The 21,873-nt window shown below is 43.1% G+C and overlaps 1 protein-coding gene across 2 annotated transcripts; it reads left to right on the forward strand.

The window, feature by feature from the left end:
* The first annotated feature begins 313 nt into the window (after positions 1-313).
* Positions 314-21,106, forward strand: hars (histidyl-tRNA synthetase). 2 transcript variants are annotated; one of them, XM_040010356.1, is made up of 14 exons: positions 371-496; positions 1,818-2,177; positions 2,297-2,383; positions 3,183-3,302; positions 9,546-9,641; positions 9,885-10,010; positions 12,020-12,127; positions 12,198-12,296; positions 16,340-16,433; positions 16,698-16,825; positions 17,246-17,518; positions 17,623-17,739; positions 20,269-20,415; positions 20,524-21,106. In XM_040010356.1, exons 2-14 carry the CDS (start codon positions 1,989-1,991, stop codon positions 20,578-20,580), a joined length of 1,641 nt encoding a protein of 546 aa, XP_039866290.1. In that variant the 5' UTR covers positions 371-496; positions 1,818-1,988; the 3' UTR covers positions 20,581-21,106. The 2 variants fall into 2 exon arrangements, with proteins under 2 accessions (XP_039866291.1, XP_039866290.1); XM_040010357.1 differs by lacking the exon at positions 1,818-2,177 and having other exon boundaries at positions 314-496.
* Positions 21,107-21,873: the final 767 nt, after the last annotated feature.

Raw genomic sequence — 21,873 nt, forward strand, 5'->3', positions numbered from 1 at the left:
TGCTGTTAAAGATCTCTTTGACATTAAAAATGTCTTTTTTAAGAGTAATCTGACCAAAAGGAAAGCAGAAAAGGCAACAAATATAACAACAGTTACTGTAAACATATTTTAAGTGACCGGATCGGTTATAATGTATGTCCCTAACACAGAGTAATAAAGATACTTGAAATGCAGGAAACTTTAAATTTCATGTATAACCCCTTTGTAAATCCTGTTTACTGAAGTCTATTTACCAATATAAGTATAGACATTACACATAAAAAACACACGGGAACATCGCGAATGATGAATCGGAAATTGCGTTTATTTCCGCTTCCGTTTTATGCTCCGTTGACAGTTACAAGTCCGTATGTGCTGTAGGTAGCCGGTGAAGTGAGTAGCGCTTTAAAACCATTTAGAAAAAGCAATGGAAGACAAGGCTCAGATACAAGAAGCGATTAAAAGTCAAGGGGAAGTCGTCCGGAAGTTAAAATCAGAGAAGGCGAGCAAAGAGCAGGTCCGTACTAAGATTTACTCTTAATATTAATTATGATGTTAAGACAAGTGAGTTACAGCATGCTGCGCCATGCTTCGGCATTTTAACTGATTGGTTGTTTGCTAGCTAGATTAGCTATATAATACATGTAGAAGGTTTTCATACTCGCAGTTTAGCTCTCGGTCTTGGAATACATGCTGTTAGCATCTGACTCAGTACTGTCTAATATGATTATTAATCAGTTCTCATTTTGACATAGATTATGTTCAATAACTTGGCTTTACGAAAAAATGGAAGGCGCTTATATTTAGAAAACAATATCCGCTAAATTCAGGTTTCAGGGAGAAGGAGACTACACTTCCCAAAAGCCAGTTTTTTTATTCCACCATAGAGTTAGCTTACAGGAAAAGTCCTGCGCTCTAATCGGTCCGGCCTCCTTCATTCAGCCCAGTTAGCTAGCGGAGGTTAACATGCATGTTGGCACCTATTATGTAATGAATTAACGAATTAGATAACAATGATATAGCTTTTTATTTTCTTCACGGCTTTAAAACGTGGATTTTCAACGTTCTTATTCTCGTTATGGAAATGTGTAAGGAGAGCTGATGCAATAACGCGCATGCGTTAACACGGGCATTATCAGAGCCTGTGACCACTGAGAATATGTAGCTGATACCACAATAAATACCAAATGTATGGGAGGGTGCAGAAGCGTTTATTATTAGCAAACACTAAGACGATCAAGACATCTTCTAGGGGCCAGTGTTTGTTTTAGCCCGTCATAAATCCTCGTAGAACAACATGAATTAAAAACGTCCCCTTTGTGTTATTCAGGAATCTTCTAGACTGGACCGTAGATCATATTCTTATTTCTCAGAGAAGATGCCTTAGCCGAATCGTTCAGACAGCAGTGTCATCTATTTCCTGTCTTTTATCTGAATTGTTTGATGTTAGTTCTGACTCGCTTTATGAAAATGACACCATAGAGATTTATTGAGACTAAGTTACAAATGCTTGCTGACAGGTAGAGTTTGCTAAATGCAATAACAGGTTAAAGCAGCAACAGTAGACATGTTAACCAGCCTTTTGTTGCTGTGGACAATAAGTGAAGGAAAGCGCATACAAATACAGGAAAAAAAAAAAGGAATCATAGATTTTTTTAAACAGTTCAAGAGGTGCATCTGTGCGCTTGTTGTCTAAATCAGTTTTTATCACATTAGTGAAAGACTGTTTGTTTGCTGGGTGGGTGGGGGGCTGTTGGGCTGCTGTGATTGACTTGCTGCATCTCGTGTTCTGTTCTCCTCACTGTGGTGATGATGCATCATGCCCCACCCTCTCCTAGTGATAGGGTTGCTTACCACTTTTCTCCTGTTCTTCCTGCCTGACCTGTGGTGACCTTGGCCTGTCACACGATTCATCATCTCCACCATCTACTTCACCGTCTGGTTAATCCAACCCTCCTGACTGGCTGCTGCGGCTGGATTAAACACCACTGGATTATGCTGCACTCTTGATGCACTCTGATCTTTTTTTTGGTCCTACTTTTACTTTTTTTTTTTTTTTAATCCATACCATTTTCCTGCACTGTGGAATAACCATGCTGGGCATGATCTGGGTTCGTGCCTGCTCCGCTCTGGTGGGCTTTCGGGCTCCCACATGTGTCCGATCTCTTCACTCTTTCCCTGGGATCACTGTGGCTCAGGTAGGCTGCTGTCCATGTGTTTATTTGACAAGATGTATTCATAATTTTTCACGCTACAGTTGTTAAATACAGTATAAAACCTCTGAACACTTTATATTTTGTTCTGTGTTCTCATGCAGATTGATGAAGAGGTAGCTAAACTGCTGGAACTAAAGGCTCAGTTAGGAGATGATGGCAAAACCCAATTTGTCCTTAAAACACCAAAGGTAAGATTAAAGTATTGTTGTATTTAAGGAAATACACTTTTATATTTACAGAATATTCTGTGGCACAGGCCTGGTATCGTCTGTATTAGGACAAGACAAACACAACCATTTAACTTTATGTCACATGTGTAAAGCTTATCTTACTATCTCAGCATGACTTGGTGGAATAAAAGGAGCTCTCAATGGCAAAGTACCCGCTACCTTTATATTCGGGCACATACCATTTGATTAAAAGCTTGTTGTAAGTAGAAGCAGGCATAGCTTTGGCTACAGAGAAGCCTGTCTGTGAGATCATTGGCACCAAGTGGCTGCATTATAATTAAAAAAAAATATAATAGCTCTAGATAGCTTGTTACCAAAGATCAGATCAAAGAACCCCTTCATAAGAGTGGGTTTAACGAATCAAACTTTAGTGTCGGTAGTCAAAAATGCAAGGATCAGACTACCCCAAATTGTGTCATCAAAGTACATGATGCTTTATGTGGATCTGCTTATCCTTTAATCAATCACATCTCTTCTAGAGGACCAGAAAATGTATGTATGGTAAGCTTTCCAATGGTGTGTTACAACCCCAGTGGCTCTAAGTTAGATTTCTTTTTAATGTAAAAAGTTACATGGATTCAGTCACCCAGGCCTAGGACAGCGACCATTTACAACCTCTGGTAGGCTGAGTGGTTACTGGTTACCGCACGGTCAAATCTGTTACAAAGAGGATGCTGAACAAAAAAATGACAACAAACAACAAGTGCATACATATTCTCACAATAGAATTATTTGATCGACAATGTGTGTTTGTCAGGGAACGAGAGACTACAACCCCAAACAGATGGCCATCAGAGAAAAAGTCTTCAACACCATCATCCGCTGCTTTAAACGACATGGAGCCGAGACCATCGACACACCTGTTTTTGAACTAAAGGTAGAGTTTGACTTAGTTTAACAAGTTTGCTGCTTGAAAAATAGGAATGGGAATCGGGTATTAGTTCTTTTAGCAAACCGGTTCCCAGTAGTTCAATTCCTTGGAATTGTTAGTCTGCCAGACTCTCAATCCCGCTTATCGGTTCCACTCGTACTTATGCTACAATTAGCTGACTACTTTCATTTTTATTGCACAAGAGAACCAGAGCGCAATGGTGAAGTGCAAACTGCATTCAGGACCGAAACAACAGCTAACTGCTAAATAACGAAGTTGTGCCGCTAACACAACTTCGGCTCTTTGCAAGCACCTATCCGGTCTTTAAGTGATGACGTGATGAATCCTGCTTCCGGGCCCAAACTACCCTGTGTTTAATGAGGCTTTTGTGTTTTTAACATGTTTTAATACTTTGTATTTTGTTCTATTTAATCTCAAAAGCCCCTAAAAACAGTCAGTGATCACTGTCGGCCTCTCTCGGTTTTTATTACCGCTATTCATTTTAAAGCTCAGCTTTTAAAACCATCGGGAACCCTCAAGTTAACTTTTATCGAGTGGAAAAAAGTTAACCTTCATCCTCCAGCTTCACTGTTTATGTTATGCTAACATAGCTGTGTCGCTAGCCACCACGTAGGACATCGTTATATACCAGCTAGCCCAACTTCAGTAACCCTACAAGTGTCACTGCTGTTTACTTTCATTTATGTTGGAAGTGACAGCAGAGCTGTACGTTTGAATTTTGTCAAAAATCTCTCAGTCAGAACATGCTATATCATGTTTAGGTGGAAAGTAGCGAGCTAACTTCCTGCTAACTTCTAACTCCGTTAAATGTATTAAATTCTGTTTTCATGGATGCCTGGATGTTAAACTTAAGGCTATTGTTAAACTGGATATTAAGAGTTTTACTCTCAGTGATGCCGCAGTGTTCGTTTAACTTTGGGCCCAGACACAGCTAATGACGTCAGGCTTAAAGGCCGGATACAGACAGTGTGCTAATCAGTTTTCAGTTTTATTTGTCATATGCAAGTTAGCACAGGGTCAACATTGCAATGACATGTATTTGACGAGCAGAAGACAGTCACTCAGCAGAATGGTACAGTAGAAAAAAAATAGTTAAGAGCAAAATATTAATAAAATATAGTAAAAGAAAAAAGATTAACAGTTAACAGACTAAATATGTATATATTAGGGGTGCAACGATACACAATTCACAGTTCGGTTCGATATTTTTTCGATACAAAAAAAAATGTTCATGCTTTTTTAATTTGTCATTTATTAAAATTATAAATATATATTTTAACTCAAAAGTACAGTTTTTAAATTTAATGTTGCTGAAACAACAAAGTAATAAAAAATAAATATCTGATGGAGAAATCCCTCATCTTTGGAAAAGAGAGTTTATTACAGAGAAATGTCTCTTTCAAAATAAAAGCTCTACTATACGCTTCTTCTGGGCTATATTCTCAGCAGCATATTAGACATATCAGGTCCCCATAAGGAGAATCATGTGCTAACGGCTGTCTAAATGACTCGGGTAAAGTTTGTAGCATGCGTGCTTGTTGTTTTTGTCTGCTTCCACTTGTCTTTGCACTAGGATGCTGTCGGCGTAACTGTGCAGTCATATTCGTTGTGTTCCCACTAGTGCTGTCAGCGTTAATCTGAAATGAGATGAAATCTCCATAAACGAGCTACCGCGGATTGCCCCGTGCGTGGGGCTGGACGGACAACACGTTAACGAGCTAACTGCGCTAACGCAGTAGTTCCCACCAATGTAATTGAGCATTGCGTGGCACATCCGACATACTGTTTTACTTTTGTCCATGACGCGCTTACCTTCAGGGTCATACGTCACATGAAAACCAAAATAATTCCAAAGGCCAGATCTGAATGAGGGTGGGGGAGGTTCAATTTGCCATGTTGCAAGGAGAGCTTAACTTCTGTCTGCTAGCTTGCCCTGCGCTCAGTGAATCTGCGTTCGACTACTCCGCCTAGGCTGCACTGTCGAGTGCAGATCCACTGAGTGCTCAACACAGACAGCATCGTCAGAAGAAAAGTTGATAAAATAAATTTTAAAAATTTTGTATTGTTCGATACATATGCGTACCGAACCGAAAGCACTGTATCGAACGGTTCAATACCGATACGAGTATCGTTGCACCCCTAATGTGTATATATAAATATATGTACACAGTAGTGATTAAATAAAAAAAATCTTAAATAGGAATGTGACGGGGGGGATATTGCACAGTGGCAGGAATGAGCAGCAGTACAGACTGAACAGTTAGTACAGTATTGCACATTTTCTGCCTAATATAAATACCAATAAAGTGGAGTGACCAGTGCAGATTGTGCAGAGTACTTGTGAAGCTGCAGGTAGCTTCTGAGTGTGTCCTGTGGACTGTGTGTGTTTAAGTGTTGTGGTTGAGGTGTCGTATGGCTTGATGGTAAAAACTGTTTTTGAGTCTTGTAGTCCGAGCAGACAGACTCCTGTAACGTCTGCCAGATGGTAACAAGGAGAACAGCTGATGTGCTGGGTGGCTGTGGTCCTTGATGATGCTGTGTGCTTTGTGGAGGCACCGTTGAAGATAAATGTCCTGAATGGCAGGAAGCCTCGTGCCAGTGATGTGCTCTGCTGCCTTCACCACCCTCTGTAGTGATTTCCGGCTGCTGGCAGAGCAGCTTCCGTACCAAACTGTAATATAGCTCATCAGCAAGCTCTCGACTGCACACCTGTAGAAATTTGAGGTGATATTCGTGTTCATGTCAAACTTCCTCAGCCTCCTCAGGAAGTAGAGTCGCTGGCGAGCTTTGCTGATACCAGTGTCTGTGTGAGGGTCCAGGAGAAGTCCTCGGTGATGTTGTCTCCAAGGAATTTGAAGCTGCTGACCCTTTCAACCTTGACACCGTTGATGTGGATGGGCTGGTCTTCCCTGACTGGTCGTTTCCGGTAGTCCACTATCATCTCTCTAGTTTTGCTGATGTTGAGAGTCAGGTTATTTTCCAGACACCACTCGTACAGCGCCATCACCTCCTCTCTATAGGCCGTCTCATCGTTGTCTGTGATGAGGCCTATGATCGTTGTGTCATCTGCAAACTTGATGATGGTGTTGGACTCGTGTTTAGCAACACAGTCGTGTGTGAACAGAGAATAAAGGAGGGGGCTAAGCACACAACCCTGTGGCGTTCCTGTGTTTAGGATGAGTGATGACGAGGTGTGCTTACCAACTCTCACCACCTGGGGCCTGTTTGTGAGGAAGTTTAGAATCCATCTGCAGATCGGTGTTCCCAGCCCAAGGTCGACGAGCTACGAGGCAAGTTTTGAGGGGATGATGGTGTTAAATGCCGAGCTGTAGGGCTGCCACAAACGATTATTTTGATAGTTGACTAGTCACCGATTATTTTTGCGATTAGTTGACTAATCAGATCATCATCCATTGAGCGTAAAACCTACAGCTTATTGCACCAGCATGTATCTGCTCTTATATAACTATCATTAGCTTAGAGCTTTAAGTGTTTAAGGTCTGTGCTAACTAAAAATAAAGACAAGATGATAGTTTAATTTTTAATGAAATTTGCAGATTGTTTCGGTGAAGTTTAATAAACTCCTTGCTATCTAAAATATAACAGGACACCGGAGCATCTCACACTTCTGATAATCAGCCGTCTGCTTGATGTTTATTCAGCTGTGTGAAAACTATAACTTTAATCTCAGCCAAACCGATTTACACAGGAACAAGTAAAACACTGAAAAAAGCCAAACAATAACATTTGTAAGTTATCCAAGTGACTCATATATCATGTTTAACCTGAGTAGCGAAAGACGGTAGGGGGTTTGAAAACGATTTGCCGGGAGTCCGGTGTTCTCACGGCTCTAGTGAGCCTAGCCCCCGGTTAGCTATCGAGCTAGTGGGTAACAGACGTCTCCGAAAACGTCGGAGCGCTTTTGAAAATATGTGGTGTCTTGATAAACTGAGCAGATATTTGAGGTTTACACAGCTACATTCTCGCCTGAAAATATGTTAAACGTTTATTTTGTGACCCAGAAAGAATAATAAGAATAATATTAAAACTAACTAGCTGCCGCCATTGTTGGAAACTAAGCAGGGCGGTGCTATGAATTCTGGGACAGAGCTTCTTCTTCTTCAGGGTTTAACGGCAGCTGGCATCCTTGTACATGCAGTGCTGCCATCTTCTGTTTCAGTCAGTTATTACACTCTTAAATCCTACTACTTATTCCTGCGTCTTTTGGGATCTAACAAAGCTTCAAACGACGCGTCGACTATTAAATCAGTCGTCGACGATTTTGATAGTCGACGTAATCGTGACTAGTCGACTAATCGTGGCAGCCCTACCGAGCTGTAGTCGATGAAGAGCATTCTTGCATATGTATTCCCTTTTTCCAGGTGAGTGAGGGTGGTGTGCATTGCCAGGGCGATGGCATCCTCTGTGGCTCTGTTTGTCCGATAGAACTGAAGAGGGCCCAGTATGTCAGGGAGGGAGGAGCAGATATGACCTTTGACCAGCCGCTCGAGCCACTTCATGATGACGGATGTCAGTGCAACAGGACTGTACTCATTCAGACAGGAGACCACAGATTTCTTAGGAATGGGAATGATGGTGGATGTTTTGAGGGACGTGGGGACTACTGACTGCCTCAGGGAGAGGTTGAAGATGTTGGTGAACACCTCTGCCAGCTGGTCGGCGCACGCTCTGAGAGGCCGGCCTGGGATGCCGTCCAGTCCCGGAGCTTTGTGAGGATTGACCCTTTTGAAAGACCATCTTACAGCTTCTGTTTTGAGAGTTAGTTACAGCCTCACTGTCCTCATGAGGGTAGAGGATCTGCTCTATTATCTGCATCAAAACGAGCATAGAAGTTGTTAAGCTCGTCTGCAGCTTAACAACTTCTCGTCCAAATTCCCCGGAATTTGGATATATGCGGACGGTGGTTTTAGTGATGGTATCGTCCATGCATTTTCCAATATATCCAATGACAGAGTCTGTGAGTTCATTGATGTTGCCATCAGCTGCATCCACAAATATCTGCCAGTCAATTGTCTCAAAGCAGTCCTGCAGGACCTCCTCAGCCTCACTGTCCCATTTGTAGATGACCCTGGACGCTGGTTTTACCTGTTTCAGCCTTTGTCTGTATGCAGGCAGCAGCAGTATGGAACAATGGTCTGCCTTACCAAAAGCTGGGTCTCCCAGCTCAATAAAGGCAGCTTCGGGATTTTAATTCTCAAGTCCAATAATGATGTCATACAGTTCGTCCACAGCCGAAGCTTTATCAGCGTGTTGGGGAATGTAAACAGCTGAGAGGAGAACTGAGCTGAACTCCCTCGGGAGGTAAAAAGGCCTGACTTTAATGGTCAGTAGCTCGAGGCTCTGAGAGCAGTAAGTTTTTAAGATACACACATCTCTATCCCACAAAGAGTTAACCATAAAGCACACCCCTCCTCCCCTTTTCTTGCCTGAGTCCTTCGTTCGGTCTCCCCGGTAAACAGTGAATCCATTCGGCGTGACGGTGCGGTCGGGGACGCTGGGCTCCAGCCATGTCTTCGTGAAGGCCAGAACGCAGCAGTTCCTGATGTCTTTTGGGTGTTTAATCCGTGCAGGCGGCTCGTCAAGTTTGTTGTCCAGAGACTGGAGATTTGCGAGCAGGATGCTGGGCAGAGTTGGCTTGCCGTTTCTCTGTCGGGATCGGCTCAAAACTCTGGCGCGTTTCCCTCTCTTTGTTTTCCCACGGCGTCGCGCAAGTAAACGAAGGATCCAAGGCATCCACTGTGTCGAAACCTGCTGTAAAGTCCGAACTGGCTGACGAACATGGCTCCAAAAGCGTTTGTCTGTCATACCGAGTATATGATCGCGCTGTGCGCACAGAAATAGAAAGCAGTACAAAATAAACAATAACATTTTTGCTGAGATGACTGGGAGCTCTCGGCCGCCATCTTGCGGCGCAACCGGAAGTCAAGTTCCTCGATTGCTTTAAAGCTTTGTGCTGTTGACTTTGTGTTTATACCTGTTGTTAGCTAGGATTTGTGTTGGTGTGTAGCCTGTAGGTTTATATTGTTAAATGTTAATTATGAGAATTATATATCACATATTCTTTGTGAGACATTATTTTTGACACACTGATCACAAGGAGGTGAAATACCTTCAACATTCACAAACATTTGACCACACAGCACGCAATTGATTTGCAGGAATGTGGAACACATTGCACGGAGGTGACCTATTTGTCTGTTTGCACAGGAAACATTGACGGGGAAATATGGAGAAGATTCCAAGCTCATCTACGATCTCAAAGACCAAGGAGGAGAGCTGCTGTCCCTCAGATATGACCTCACTGTATCCTTTAAATAGACACAGCCAACTGTACTGTTCTCATTCATGCATTTCCACAAAAATGTTAGAAAGGATTAAAAGAGTGGTGGTACTTTAGACTGAGCATTCAACAGAGTCAGAATACGCAGTTAAATGAACGGGGCTTCTTATTAACCAAGTGCAGCTTGTGAAAAGGTTACATTGTCATGAAAGTAGCAATACATTGTTACACTGTGGTGTTGTTATTCTTGACCCGCCCTCTTTCAGGTACCATTTGCCCGCTACCTGGCCATGAACAAGATAACCAACATCAAGCGTTATCACATTGCTAAGGTCTATCGTCGTGACAACCCAGCCATGACCCGGGGACGTTACAGAGAGTTTTATCAGTGTGTAAGTCAACTGCAGATGGCATGGACTGAGTTCTTTTTCATAGCATTAATTTTGTCTCACTATGGGAATATCTACTCTGTCACCTCATCAGAAGGTCAAATATCACAGCCCCCCTATAGGCTGGCTCAGTGATGCCTATGTGAGGAGGGGCGAGGGGTCCCCTATATAATCTTGATTCAAGCAGAAGCCGTTGACAGCCCTGCTGTTTGTGCTAAACTGACACTGTCCATGAATTTTAGTGCAGAACGCTCTGTTCCCTACATGCCAGTGTATAGTAGCTCACAAGCAGTAGCAATACAGTCCTGTAGGTAGTCCGGGTGTTTGGTAGCAATGCTTTTACTCCAAAGCATCGTAGCAACACAACTACTACTAATAAGGCACTGCCAGCATCACCAACAGGAAGCATTCACGCGTTCAACACTCATTAGCAACAGCGCTTAATGTAGAAACTGCCCAATATGCAGCAAAACCTCCAGAAAAGTAGCACTACCTTTCACTGCTAGGATTCAAAGTCCACTAGCTACCCGAGGCTACAGCTAGCTACCCGAGGCTACAGCTAGTGTCACTACCCGATCCGTACCGGAAACCCGATCGGTACCACGCATGCGCAAATCTTACGTCACTTCCTCTCTTTGCCAACATTGCGACATTCAATACATTTGAATGATACGGTTAGCGCCCAGTTAGCTCCTAGCATTTCTCAGCAGCTCTGCCTCCTTTTCGACTACCAGGACATTTAAACAATGGATAATCCGTATACAAACAAATTCACGCTTTTCTCCTCAACAGAGAGCGTTCCCCGATTGAACAACAGCGCCGTAAAATAAGAAGAATGGCGCCTAATTACAGAGTTAATAATACAGACTTTATAATATGTCACGTGAAGATTCAGCAGCCAGATGAAGTGTTTACTGACAATTGACAGTGATAGCGGACATCATCATCACTACTCCAACAATCCTCTCCACACAGACAAGCATAAACACACTCGACTGTCACTAAATCAAATTTAACACACGTTTGTAATGACGCTAATTGAGTTTACAATAGGGTTCATTCGCTCAGTCAGCAGGTGGCGGTATCCTCATACACTGGGGAGTAAACTGCCATTAAACGAAGAGAAGAAGACGAAAACCCCTGCACATGCGCGGTACGGATCGGAGAGTCCTGATCCGTAACTATCCGTAACTTATCCGTAACTTATTTTCATTTTCGTCTACATTATATTGAAATGTTTCATTATTGGAAACATTTTAAGAGATACTTATTATTCTTAACATCTTAACAGATACTCTGACCCGTAACTATCGTAAAACGCTTCAACCGGAAGTAGACACCTTTCGCGCATGCGGGGTACCGATCGGGTTTCCGGTATGGATCGGGTAGTAACAGCTAGCTACCCGAGGCTACAGCTAGCTACCCGAGGCTACAGATGTGGAAAACTATTGTTGAGGAGTAGCAGGTGGTTGGTGTACTTTGGTAAACGGTCACTGCTCTGATGCAATAAAAAAAATGTGACTGTTAAATGCTGTCCACACTCCTTTCCCTGATCGCCATGGAGTGCTTCAGAAGGGTCGTCGAGGCCCACATAAAGGATTCCATCAATGTCACTGTGGGCTACAGGAAAAAACGTTTTTACAGATTGTTCCTGGCTCAGACTCGGGTGCAAAAAGTCTCAACCTGAGCTTCCTCCTCTACAATTTGGTCCTGGACTTCTTAACCAGCAAAATCCACAACATCTCTTCCTCCTGCATCATCCTCAGCACTGGCTCCTTCCAGATCTCTGTATTAAATCTCACCTTCCAGGTCACCCTGCTGACATATGACGCCAGAGCATCAAAGCTGTCGTACAGTCTTTGTAGATGATGCAACACTTTGCACAATACATTTTTATGTATTTATTTTATCTATTGACTATTTCAGTTTACACTGACATCTGCTGCTCGTCACCACTGATGACTGACTTAGAAGTGACAAGGTTAACATGTGTGTTTGTGTTTGCGTTTCAGGATTTTGACATAGCAGGGCAATACGACGCCATGATCCCAGATGCTGAGTGTCTAAAGATTGTACATGAGATCCTCAACGAGCTGGACCTCGGAGACTTTCGTATTAAGGTTTGTCACTTAGTTGAGCTGAGTGCTGCCGTGGTGAGTGAGTATCTCTAACCACATCTTCTACATGCAGGTGAACGACCGACGCATCCTTGATGGAATGTTTGCGGTGTGTGGCGTTCCAGATGACAAGTTCCGAACCATCTGTTCAACGGTGGATAAACTGGACAAGGTACTGAGGCTTACTGCAGTGAACATCCAACTCTTCTAATCACTATACTCAGTTCTCCTGACCCTCGTACTTATGAGAATGTTGTCAGTTGTCAATATTCAGAAACCAGTATTGTGGAGGTAAAAAGGAATGGCATTTTTATTTGTGACACCTCTGATGTAATCTAACAGCACTGTAAGCGTCTCCTTGGAGAGCTGCTATGTTGATGCCATTTGCACGAAAATGTTATGTGCAGCTGCTCAACAAGAAATAAGAAGTGAGATTAATCAGATGTGACTCTGGATCAGATCCGCCTCAGATGTACCACAGGCTCAGAAGAGTAGGTCCAGATCGGAAATCACTTACAAAACAGGATTGGACTGGATCAGGATGGATGAACCTCGGTGTGTGAAGAGGACTCTCCATTTACATGTACAAACTGGAGTCTATTAGATAGATATGATACAAACCACTGCAGCGCAGTACCTGTAATACCTACAGCATGTTCTAATCGCTCTAATAGGATATTATGGTCGACAGTATCGAACGCTGCACTGAGGTCTAGCAGGACAAGCACAGAGATGAGTCCACTGTCAGAGGCCATAAGAAGATCATTTGTAACCTTCACTAAAGCTGTTTCTGTGCTGTGATGAGCTCTGAAACCTGACTGAAACTCTTCAAATAAACCATTCCTCTGCAGATGATCTGTTAGCTGTTTGACAACTACTCTTTCAAGGATGTTTGATATGAAAGGAAGGTTGGAGATTGGCCTATAATTAGCTAAGACTGCTGGGTCTAGAGATGCTTTTTGAGTAAAGGTTTAACTACAGCCAGCTTGAAGGCCTGTGGTACATAGCCGATTATTAGAGATAGGTTGATCATATTTAAGATCGAAGAATTAATTAATGGCAGGACTTCTTTGAGCAGTTTTGTAGGAATGGGGTCTAAAAGACACGTTGATGGTTTGCAGGAAGTAATTATTGAAGTTAACTCAGAAAGATCAATTGGAGAAAAAGAGTCTAACTTAACATCAATGGTACTAAGAGTAGCTGTAGATAATATTACATCTGTGGGATGATTACTGGTAATTTTTTCTCTAATGATAAAAATTTTATTTGTGAAGAAGTTCATGAAGTCATTACTAGTTAACGTTAAAGGGATGGTTGGCTCAACAGAGCTCTGACTGTTTGTCAGCCTGGCTACAGAGCTGAAGAGAAACCTGGGGTTGTTCTTATTTTCTTCAATCAGTGATGAATAGTAAGATGTTCTGGCTTTGCGGAGGGCTTTCTTATAAAGCAGCAAACTATTTCTCCAGGCTAAATGATGATCCTCTAAATTTGTGACACGCCATTTCCTCTCCAGATTACGAGTCATCTGCTTTAGGGTACGTGTTTGAGAATTATACCACGGAGTCAGGTACTTCTGATTAGAGACCTTAGTTTTCACAGGAGCTACAGTATCCAGAGTCGTACATAGTGAGGAGGTGAAATTATTAACAAGATCATCTTGTTAATAATTTCACTTCCTCACTGCGTACGACTTCTGTTGGAGCAGCGTTCAGGTAGCTGCTCTGCTCTGTGTTGGTACAGGGCATTGAAGATGATAACAGTGGGTGGATTATATTCTTAGGATGTTCTTGACAGACGTCTTTGCAACCATCTAGCTTCACTTAGGAAAACATTTGCACATCAAGAAAGATTCTTCTTCAGCCACTTTAAAGCCCTTTGAGTGCTCAGTCAGTAGAATAGTGCTATATAAGAACCGGTCCATTTACCATTTATTTACCAAGAACTCAAATATTTATTGATTAGAGCATTTTAATGATTTATAATCCTGTCTTCCATGCACTTGAGCAGCTCCTCAGTGTATGATGAAATAGATGCTGTAAGATGAAGAGATATTAGCCACAAATGGTAAATGGCCTGTATTTGTATAGCGCTTTACACATCCAGTCATCCACCCATTCACAGAAATGTCATTGATTATCACGGTTTAGATAAGTGTGTTTGCATTTGTGCAATTATTTTGAACTATGGGTGCTGATTTTAAGTACAAGTAGCAGTGATGTCCCGTCTGAAGCTGAAGCTCCAGTGCGTGCCCAAAAAACGAACACACTGCTTCAGAAGCCCTGTGCCGAGGCGTGGGTCGTCTGAAAAGAGTCACGTGATTGATGACATCTGAAGCTTCATTTGTCAAACCCCCGATTCAGTGGTTAATAACGAATTGAAGGGAGGATAAGAAGGACAGATGCAACAACATTGTCATCCCCTATGTAGCCGGTGTATCAGAGAAACTCAGGAGAGTTTTCTCCAAGCATGACATCCCGGTGCATTTCAGACCCAGCAACACGCTCAGACAAAAACTGGTTCACCCGAAAGACAAAACGCCAAAACACAGACTTAACAATGTGGTGTTTGCTGTACAGTGCAGCGAGGAATGCTCAGACCTCTACATCGGAGAGACCAAACAGCCACTTCACAAGCGCATGGCACAACACAGAAGAGCCACCTCCACAGGACAAGACTCAGCAGTCCATCTGCATCTTAAGGATAAAGGTCACTCTTTTGAGGATGCCAATGTTCACATTTTGGACAGAGAGGACAGATGGTTTGAAAGAGGAGTGAAAGAAGCATCTATGTCCACTGTGAGCGACCATCTTTGCACAGAGGCGGGGTTTACGACACCAACTGTCTGCCATCTATAATCCAGTTTTGAGATCCCTCCCCAGACGCCTTAACGCCCACTCACATCCTGGGCCATCTGACCTCAGGAAATCACATGATAAGGTGGGGCCAGGTTTCACAATGAACTCACCCGAAACTCTGGCTGATTGGGACCCACACCCAGTTTCACACCTTGGCTCAGGCGATTAGAGGATCATCAGGGGGTCCTTTTGTCCCTCTGTGGGGGGAAACTCCCACTAGGTTTATATCTGGGACTCTCCACCATTTGACCTTAGAACGGAAGAAGCTTCTCGGGTGAGAGGTGAAACGTCTTCAAGCAACTTAAAGAAGTCCAGACGCTTTTCTTTTCAAGCTCCTTTGACTACGATGACCTGGATGACTGAGAACCTTCACAGACATAACGAATTGAATCATTGGTGATTTTTTTTGCGACAGATAGCGAACTAGTGTGCGACATAATGAGAGTTATAATTTGTAAGAAAACACAGCTGCAGTATATCTAAACGTATCACATGGAGGCAGGGACTTCACTGCACAAGCATACTCCCAACCTATTATAACATTGTGTTGTACTTAATATATAGTGTTTGTTTTTTTAATTAATACAAAACATCAAGAAGTCCCAAGCAGAGGGAGAACACACCATGGTGCATGTTTACATGAGGAAGGTAAAAAGCACCACATCAGCCCGATGTCAGACTGAACTGTCACATTATCATGTTAAACAGAAGCTGTCGTTTCAGCTCTGAGTGGCCAATCATAATGCAGCACTTCACTTCAAGTTGTAGATTCAAGCTGCTCGTCATATTTTTGGCACCAGATGTCACCAAAGAGCTCTGTGTTGAACCGTCTTTAAATACAAGGCTCAGTGCTTCGGTGCTTGGCAGGTTATGATGAGGGTGTGGCTTATCAGCAGATGGGTATAACGCCACTAGTGCTCCACAGAGCTGCCATGTTATGTTGGTAAATATAACAAGCTTGGACTGTGCTGTAGTCCCGTCTATGCCTGCAATGATTGCAGCCCTGCTGCTCACGGTCATTCGTTACAAGGCTGCTGAGCGTTTCTCCATCTCTCACCTCTTTTTACTCACCGTGTGTTTATGCACCACTCTGACATTAGTCATTAGTCAAACACACAACCGGTCACAGGAGATGGACTACCTGAGAGATGGACTACCTGAGAGATGGACTACCTGAGCCTGGTTAAAAGGGAGTTTTTCCTTCTTCTGTCACCAAGTGCTCACACAGGGTCATCTTCATGTTGGTTTTTTTCTGCATTATTGTTGGGTCTTTATGTTACAGTATAAAGCACCGTGTTGTTGTGGTTTGGTGCTATATAAATAAAGTTGAATTGAAATCCTTACCCGTGTCCTCCTCTAGATGTCCTGGGAGGACGTGAAGAAAGAGATGGTGAATGAGAAGGGCCTGTCAGAGGAGGCTGCCGACCAGATTGGGGAGTACGTCAGCATGCAGGGTGAGACTGTACCCAACATCCACACAGCTGATGTCTGTAGAACAATCAGCATGACCTGAACTGTCAGCTGTTCAGCGGAGGCATTTTTTAGCTCTTTTTCTTCAGCATCAAATAAAATGTGGTCCAGGCTTATGCTGCACTCCCACAGACTCAGAAACACAACATTAAACATTTTATCTTGTACCACCACAATGATGAAATAGAGCATGCCAAGGGAATCGCTTGTGCAACACACAGACTCACTGTGTGCTGGATGTAATGCAGGTGGAATGGACCTGGCTGAGCGCCTCCTTCAGGACCATAAAATGTCTCAGAGTAAGCAGGCCTGCGCTGGCCTCTCAGACATCAAACTGCTCTTCAAGTACCTACAGCTCTTCCATGTCACAGACAAGGTGAGAAACTGATCTTGGATTTCTCTGGTATAGGATTCCAGTATGAGTGCTCTATAGCAATGATCTGGTTTCCATGTGGACAAAAAAGGTTTTATACTGGTCATGCAACCCTGTGAAAAACTAGCACACCCTTACTGGTTTTCAGGGTTTTCCATTAGGTCATGGTACCTGGTACCATTAGCATACTAATTATGTCACGGTATGCTCGGCCATGTTGCTATAGCAACAATCACGCACTTTACGTGGTACTCGATTGTAAGTGAAAACCAGTCGATCCGAGTTGAGTGAACCTTGGCAAGTGAATCCGAGCAGGTAAATGGAAAAGGGGCTTTTGTTTCGTCTCTCTGTTGTTTTTGTTTGTTTTTCCGTTCTTCATTCTTCCCTGCCTGGATACGGACTTTGATATTCTGCCTTCTCTAGGTGGTGTTTGACCTTAGTCTGGCCCGGGGTCTGGACTATTACACTGGAGTGATCTATGAAGCCGTGCTGACTCAGGCAAGCGCAGTCTCAGCCGCTAATGAAGCTCAAAACGGCGCCAATGCAGAAGAGAGTGTGAGCGTGGGCAGCGTGGCGGGAGGGGGCCGATACGATGGCCTGGTGGGCATGTTCGACCCCAAGGGGAGGAGAGTCCCCTGTGTGGGTGTCAGCATAGGTATCGAAAGGATCTTCTCCATCATGGAGCAGAAGGCTGAGGTAATGTCTCGCCTGATATCTGTGAAATAAAATTTAAGCTGGAGCAGCTTTACTGTTCTGAGAATGATGCACAAGTTCAACAGTGACATTGTTTTATTGTTCAGGCCTCACCGGAGAAGGTGCGCACCACAGAAGTTCAGATCATGGTGGCATCTGCTCAGAAGAACCTGCTGGAGGAGAGACTGCAACTCATCTCTGAGCTCTGGAATGCTGGCATCAAGGTAGGTGTGTGGCAGGGGGGTGTCAGGACAGATCAGGGGGGAGATCTGTCAACAACCCCACCTAAGAGATTGGGTACCTTGTGTATCCACCAGGGGGAGCAGTGTGGCTGCTTTATCCAGTCTTTAAGTCTGACTTCATCAGCCGTTTCTGTGTCCAAACTCTGCTTCAGCTCCCAAAGTCAAACGAACACTGTGGCATCACTGAGAGTTAAAAACTGTTTAAATTCATCTTTAATAAAATCATCAGTGTTGCTGCTTTACCAGGTGTAACAATTAAGTTTAACATCTGGGCATCCATGAAAACAGAAGTTATTACATTTAACGGAGTTAGAAGTTAGCAAGCAAACAATTTATTTATATAGCACTTTCAGAACAACTCCCAGCTGAACACCAAGTGCTGTACACTGGACATGCCAGAAATGATACACAGAATAAGTTAAAATAAAATAAAGTTAGCAGGAAGTTAGCTCACTAGTTTGCACCTAGACATGTTGTAGCATGTTCTGACTGAGAGATTTCTGAAACAGTTCAAACGTACAGCTCTGCTGTCACTTCCAACATAAATGAAGACAGGAAACTAAACAGCAGTGATGTTTGTAGGGTTACTGAGGTTGGGCTAGCTGGTATATAATGATGTGCTACGTGATCGCTAGCAACACAGCTATGTTAGCGTAACATAAACCACAGGTTCCCAAAGTGTGTGTGTGTGTGGGGGGGGCGGCAGAGCCATTGCGGGGGAGGCGCAGTATGAAAAGAAAAAAAGAACACTTGGACACTGCTAGCATCATGGACAGGTGTTTGATGGGGCGCCTACACAAACGCAAAGCAGGAGATGAAGCATCGCTGAATATGTTTCCAAACCAACTTCCTTCCAAGCCAAAGACTAGAAAATATGGTGAAGCAAATCTTCCCTTTGGTTTCACCTGCACAGGTGCTGAGGTAGGTCTCCCTGCAGGATTGGTTTTCCCTGCGTCGGGAGCAGCGCTGGGCTGTTTAGATCACGGACAAACAGGATCCCACATTCTTGATCTTTAGTTCACAAACACTTGTTGTAATGACTAACTACTCCTGACATGTTGGAGATGTTTGCTCTTTATACAGTAAAGTTACAGCGGGATACAAATAACATCAGGCTGATCCTGCCACGATTTGTTCCCTCGGTTCAAACAAACAGGATCCCACAGCTGTTTATGTTTTTGAACCCATTTTGCACAGAGAGGCATTTTTTGAAAAATGCATTGATGTTGAATATTATTACACAGGAAAACACAACTACACGTAAAATAATCACACCGTGACGCCTCTGCCTTTGTAAATGGAGGGACAGTAACTGCGTGTAAAACCTGCAGACAGTCAGATTAACAGTATTTCGTCTCTGTCTGCCATTCTGCAATTCATCTCATGTAAACAATAACGTGGCCACAGTGTGACGTGAAAAAAGGCACATACCTTTGACGTTGCGTGACGAACTCTGTATCCCTCGTCCACACGTAAACGCAAAAAAGGGGTTTTAAAAAAATTTAAAAAATCTCACGCCGTTTACGTGGACAAAACAGCTGCGTGTTCAAAAATACCCGTGTAGGTGTTAGTAGTTTATTTTCTTATTACCTGTAAGTTATTGCAGGTTACTTGTATTTGCTTAATTGTTTACTAAATGTTTGAGGTGTGAAATAAACTGCAATGAAGCAAAATATGGGCGTGTGTGGTTGGAGGATGCGTGCATGTGTGTGTGTGTGCGCGGGGGGGCGTGAACATTTTTCTTGTAAAACAAAGGGGGGCCCAGCAAAAAAAGTTTGGGAACCACTGAAAGATACAAAACATGTTAAAAACACAACAGCCTTAATAAAGACTGAAGCAGGGTTGATATGTCATCACTTAAAGACCAGATACTGTAGTCGTACTGTTCAGGGATTCTATAATTATGATGGAATCATTATGTTCAAGCCTGTCTTAATGAGCAGGCCAGCTGCTCTCCATCCCCACAGACTAATATTTTTTAAAGTATGCAATCAAGAATTATTAACAACTGGTGGAAGCTTTTTAAGACTGACAATGAATAAATAAACACAACACATAAATCAACAATTTTAAGGGCAACTTTCACAGACAGGTAAGACAGCCCAGTCATTAGCATTACAGCACATGTCAGTGTTGTCTATTGACCAGCGATCGACTATGGTGGTGTGAAAAAGTGTTAGCCCCCTACCTGATTTACTGTATGTTTGTCACACTTGAATGTTTCAGATCATCTAACAAATTTAATGTTAGACAAAAATATTACAAACTGCATTTTGTGTTTACTTATGTCATCTTTGTCTAATATTTAAATTCGTTTGATGATCTGAAACATTTAACTGTGACAAACAGGAAAAAATCAAACTCATGAAGGAGGCAAACACACCACTGTATGTGTACTGGTGAGATGACATCGGAACAGTAAAGAGCGTGTGTGTGTGTGTGTGTGTGTGTGTGTGTGTGTGTGTGTGTGTGTGTGTGTGTGTGTGTGTGTGTGTGTGTGTGCGCGCGCAGGCTGAGGTGATGTACAAAAAGAACCCCAAACTGCTGAGTCAGCTGCAGTACTGTGAGGAAGCAGGAATCCCCCTCGTGGCTATACTGGGAGAACAGGAGCTGAAGGATGGAGTGGTGAAGCTGCGTGTAGTGGCAACCAGAGAGGAGGTATGATGCACGCACACCAAGTCATTGTAATTACACACATAAAGAAATGCTCACACACACGTCACGTTATCTTGCTGCCCCCCCCCCCCCTCTGCTGTTTGTGCACAGGTCGATATATCCAGAGCAGATCTTATCAGTGAGATCCAGAGGAGAACTGAGGCTTAGCCGCTTCCTGCTTGTTTAGCCATAAACCAGCCGCGTTATCTCATGGGCTCTTCAGAACCGTGTACAGAATTCCTTCCCTGGTCCACTACAGAACAAGTTGAACAAGAGCCCTGCAAAGACACAGCAGCCACGTGGACTGGTGTTACACAGCATGTGGTGCTCATGAGCACAGCAGGAAGCTAACAGGGAACATGTTTAAATGAATGATGTTGCTTGTAATGTGCTTTCGGGTGTGTAAAAGATGCCTCACTCGTTGTCATTGTTCACATTGTTCAGTAGGGTCTCTGGTGAAGAGATGGTAGATGTAAATCACACCAAAACAGTCAGTGCACTATTTAAAAAAAATACATACGAGGATAGCTGTAGTGTTTAAGACCAAGACTGAGAAAATGTTACACATTTGTTTTCTACATGAATCACGTCATGATTTACTGCAGTTAAAGTTCTAAGAATGCTCCTGTCTGTATAAAATATCCTGTACTGCCCAATGTCTCAAATAAAAAGCTTACATTTTGCTCAAACCTGGGAAAAGCTTCTGGTTTCCACATCTGTGAGAATGTGAAGGTCCTCTTGGATGAAGACGATGCTCCCACCACCAAACACCAAGCTGCCAACTTTACATGTGTCTTTTAAAGGGCTTAAAAAAGTCCAATAGAATTACTCAGCTGATAATCTGCTGGGGTTGTCCTTAAGCAGCATCATTAGAAGACACAGCATTTCATTGCTATGCAGCTGCATTGACACCTGACGCTGTGCAATGGGCACACTGATGGTTTTGAACCTCGTGGTCAGCTCAATACTTGGGATGTGTTTCCTCTGGGCACTCGTGTGCTAATCCTGCAGCAGTGCATCTCAAAATATGAAAATATTGTGACGCTCTATTATGTATTTCAGAAAGATAAACTTGATCACCACAACCTCAAGAGGCTCATCATGAAAGTAGATCCCAGCTGTCTTACCTAATTATAGATGTTTAGTGGGCTTTAGTGAAGGTGACAAATGATCGTATGGCCTTTGACAGTGGGCTCATCTCTCTGCTTGTCCTCCTAGACCTCAGTGCAATATTTAACACTGTTGAGCATGCTGTAGGTGCAAACAGATTTACTCCAATTTGGTCATGTAAATGGGGAGTGGTCTTCAGTTCTGTGCTAGTACCAATTCTGTACGTTACGCATGCTTTCCTTAGGCAGTATCACTGGAAGGCACAGCGTATTCATTGCTATGCAGCTACCCAGCTTTAGCTATTAAAGGGAGATGACACACACCATATTAGTTAGGCTGCAGGGATGTCTT

Source organism: Simochromis diagramma, unplaced genomic scaffold (genome assembly GCF_900408965.1).
Source record: "Simochromis diagramma unplaced genomic scaffold, fSimDia1.1 OVJJ01000585.1, whole genome shotgun sequence".
Lineage (NCBI taxonomy): Eukaryota > Metazoa > Chordata > Actinopteri > Cichliformes > Cichlidae > Simochromis > Simochromis diagramma.

Coding starts and splice junctions, on each gene's coding strand:
- hars (XM_040010356.1), top strand. CDS start 1,989: ATGCACTCTGATCTTTTTTTTGGTCCTACTTTTACTTTTTTTTTTTTT. Junction 3,303..9,545: donor CACCTGTTTTTGAACTAAAG/GTAGAGTTTGAC, acceptor CTGTTTGCACAG/GAAACATTGACGGGGAAATA. Junction 12,128..12,197: donor TCGGAGACTTTCGTATTAAG/GTTTGTCACTTA, acceptor TTCTACATGCAG/GTGAACGACCGACGCATCCT.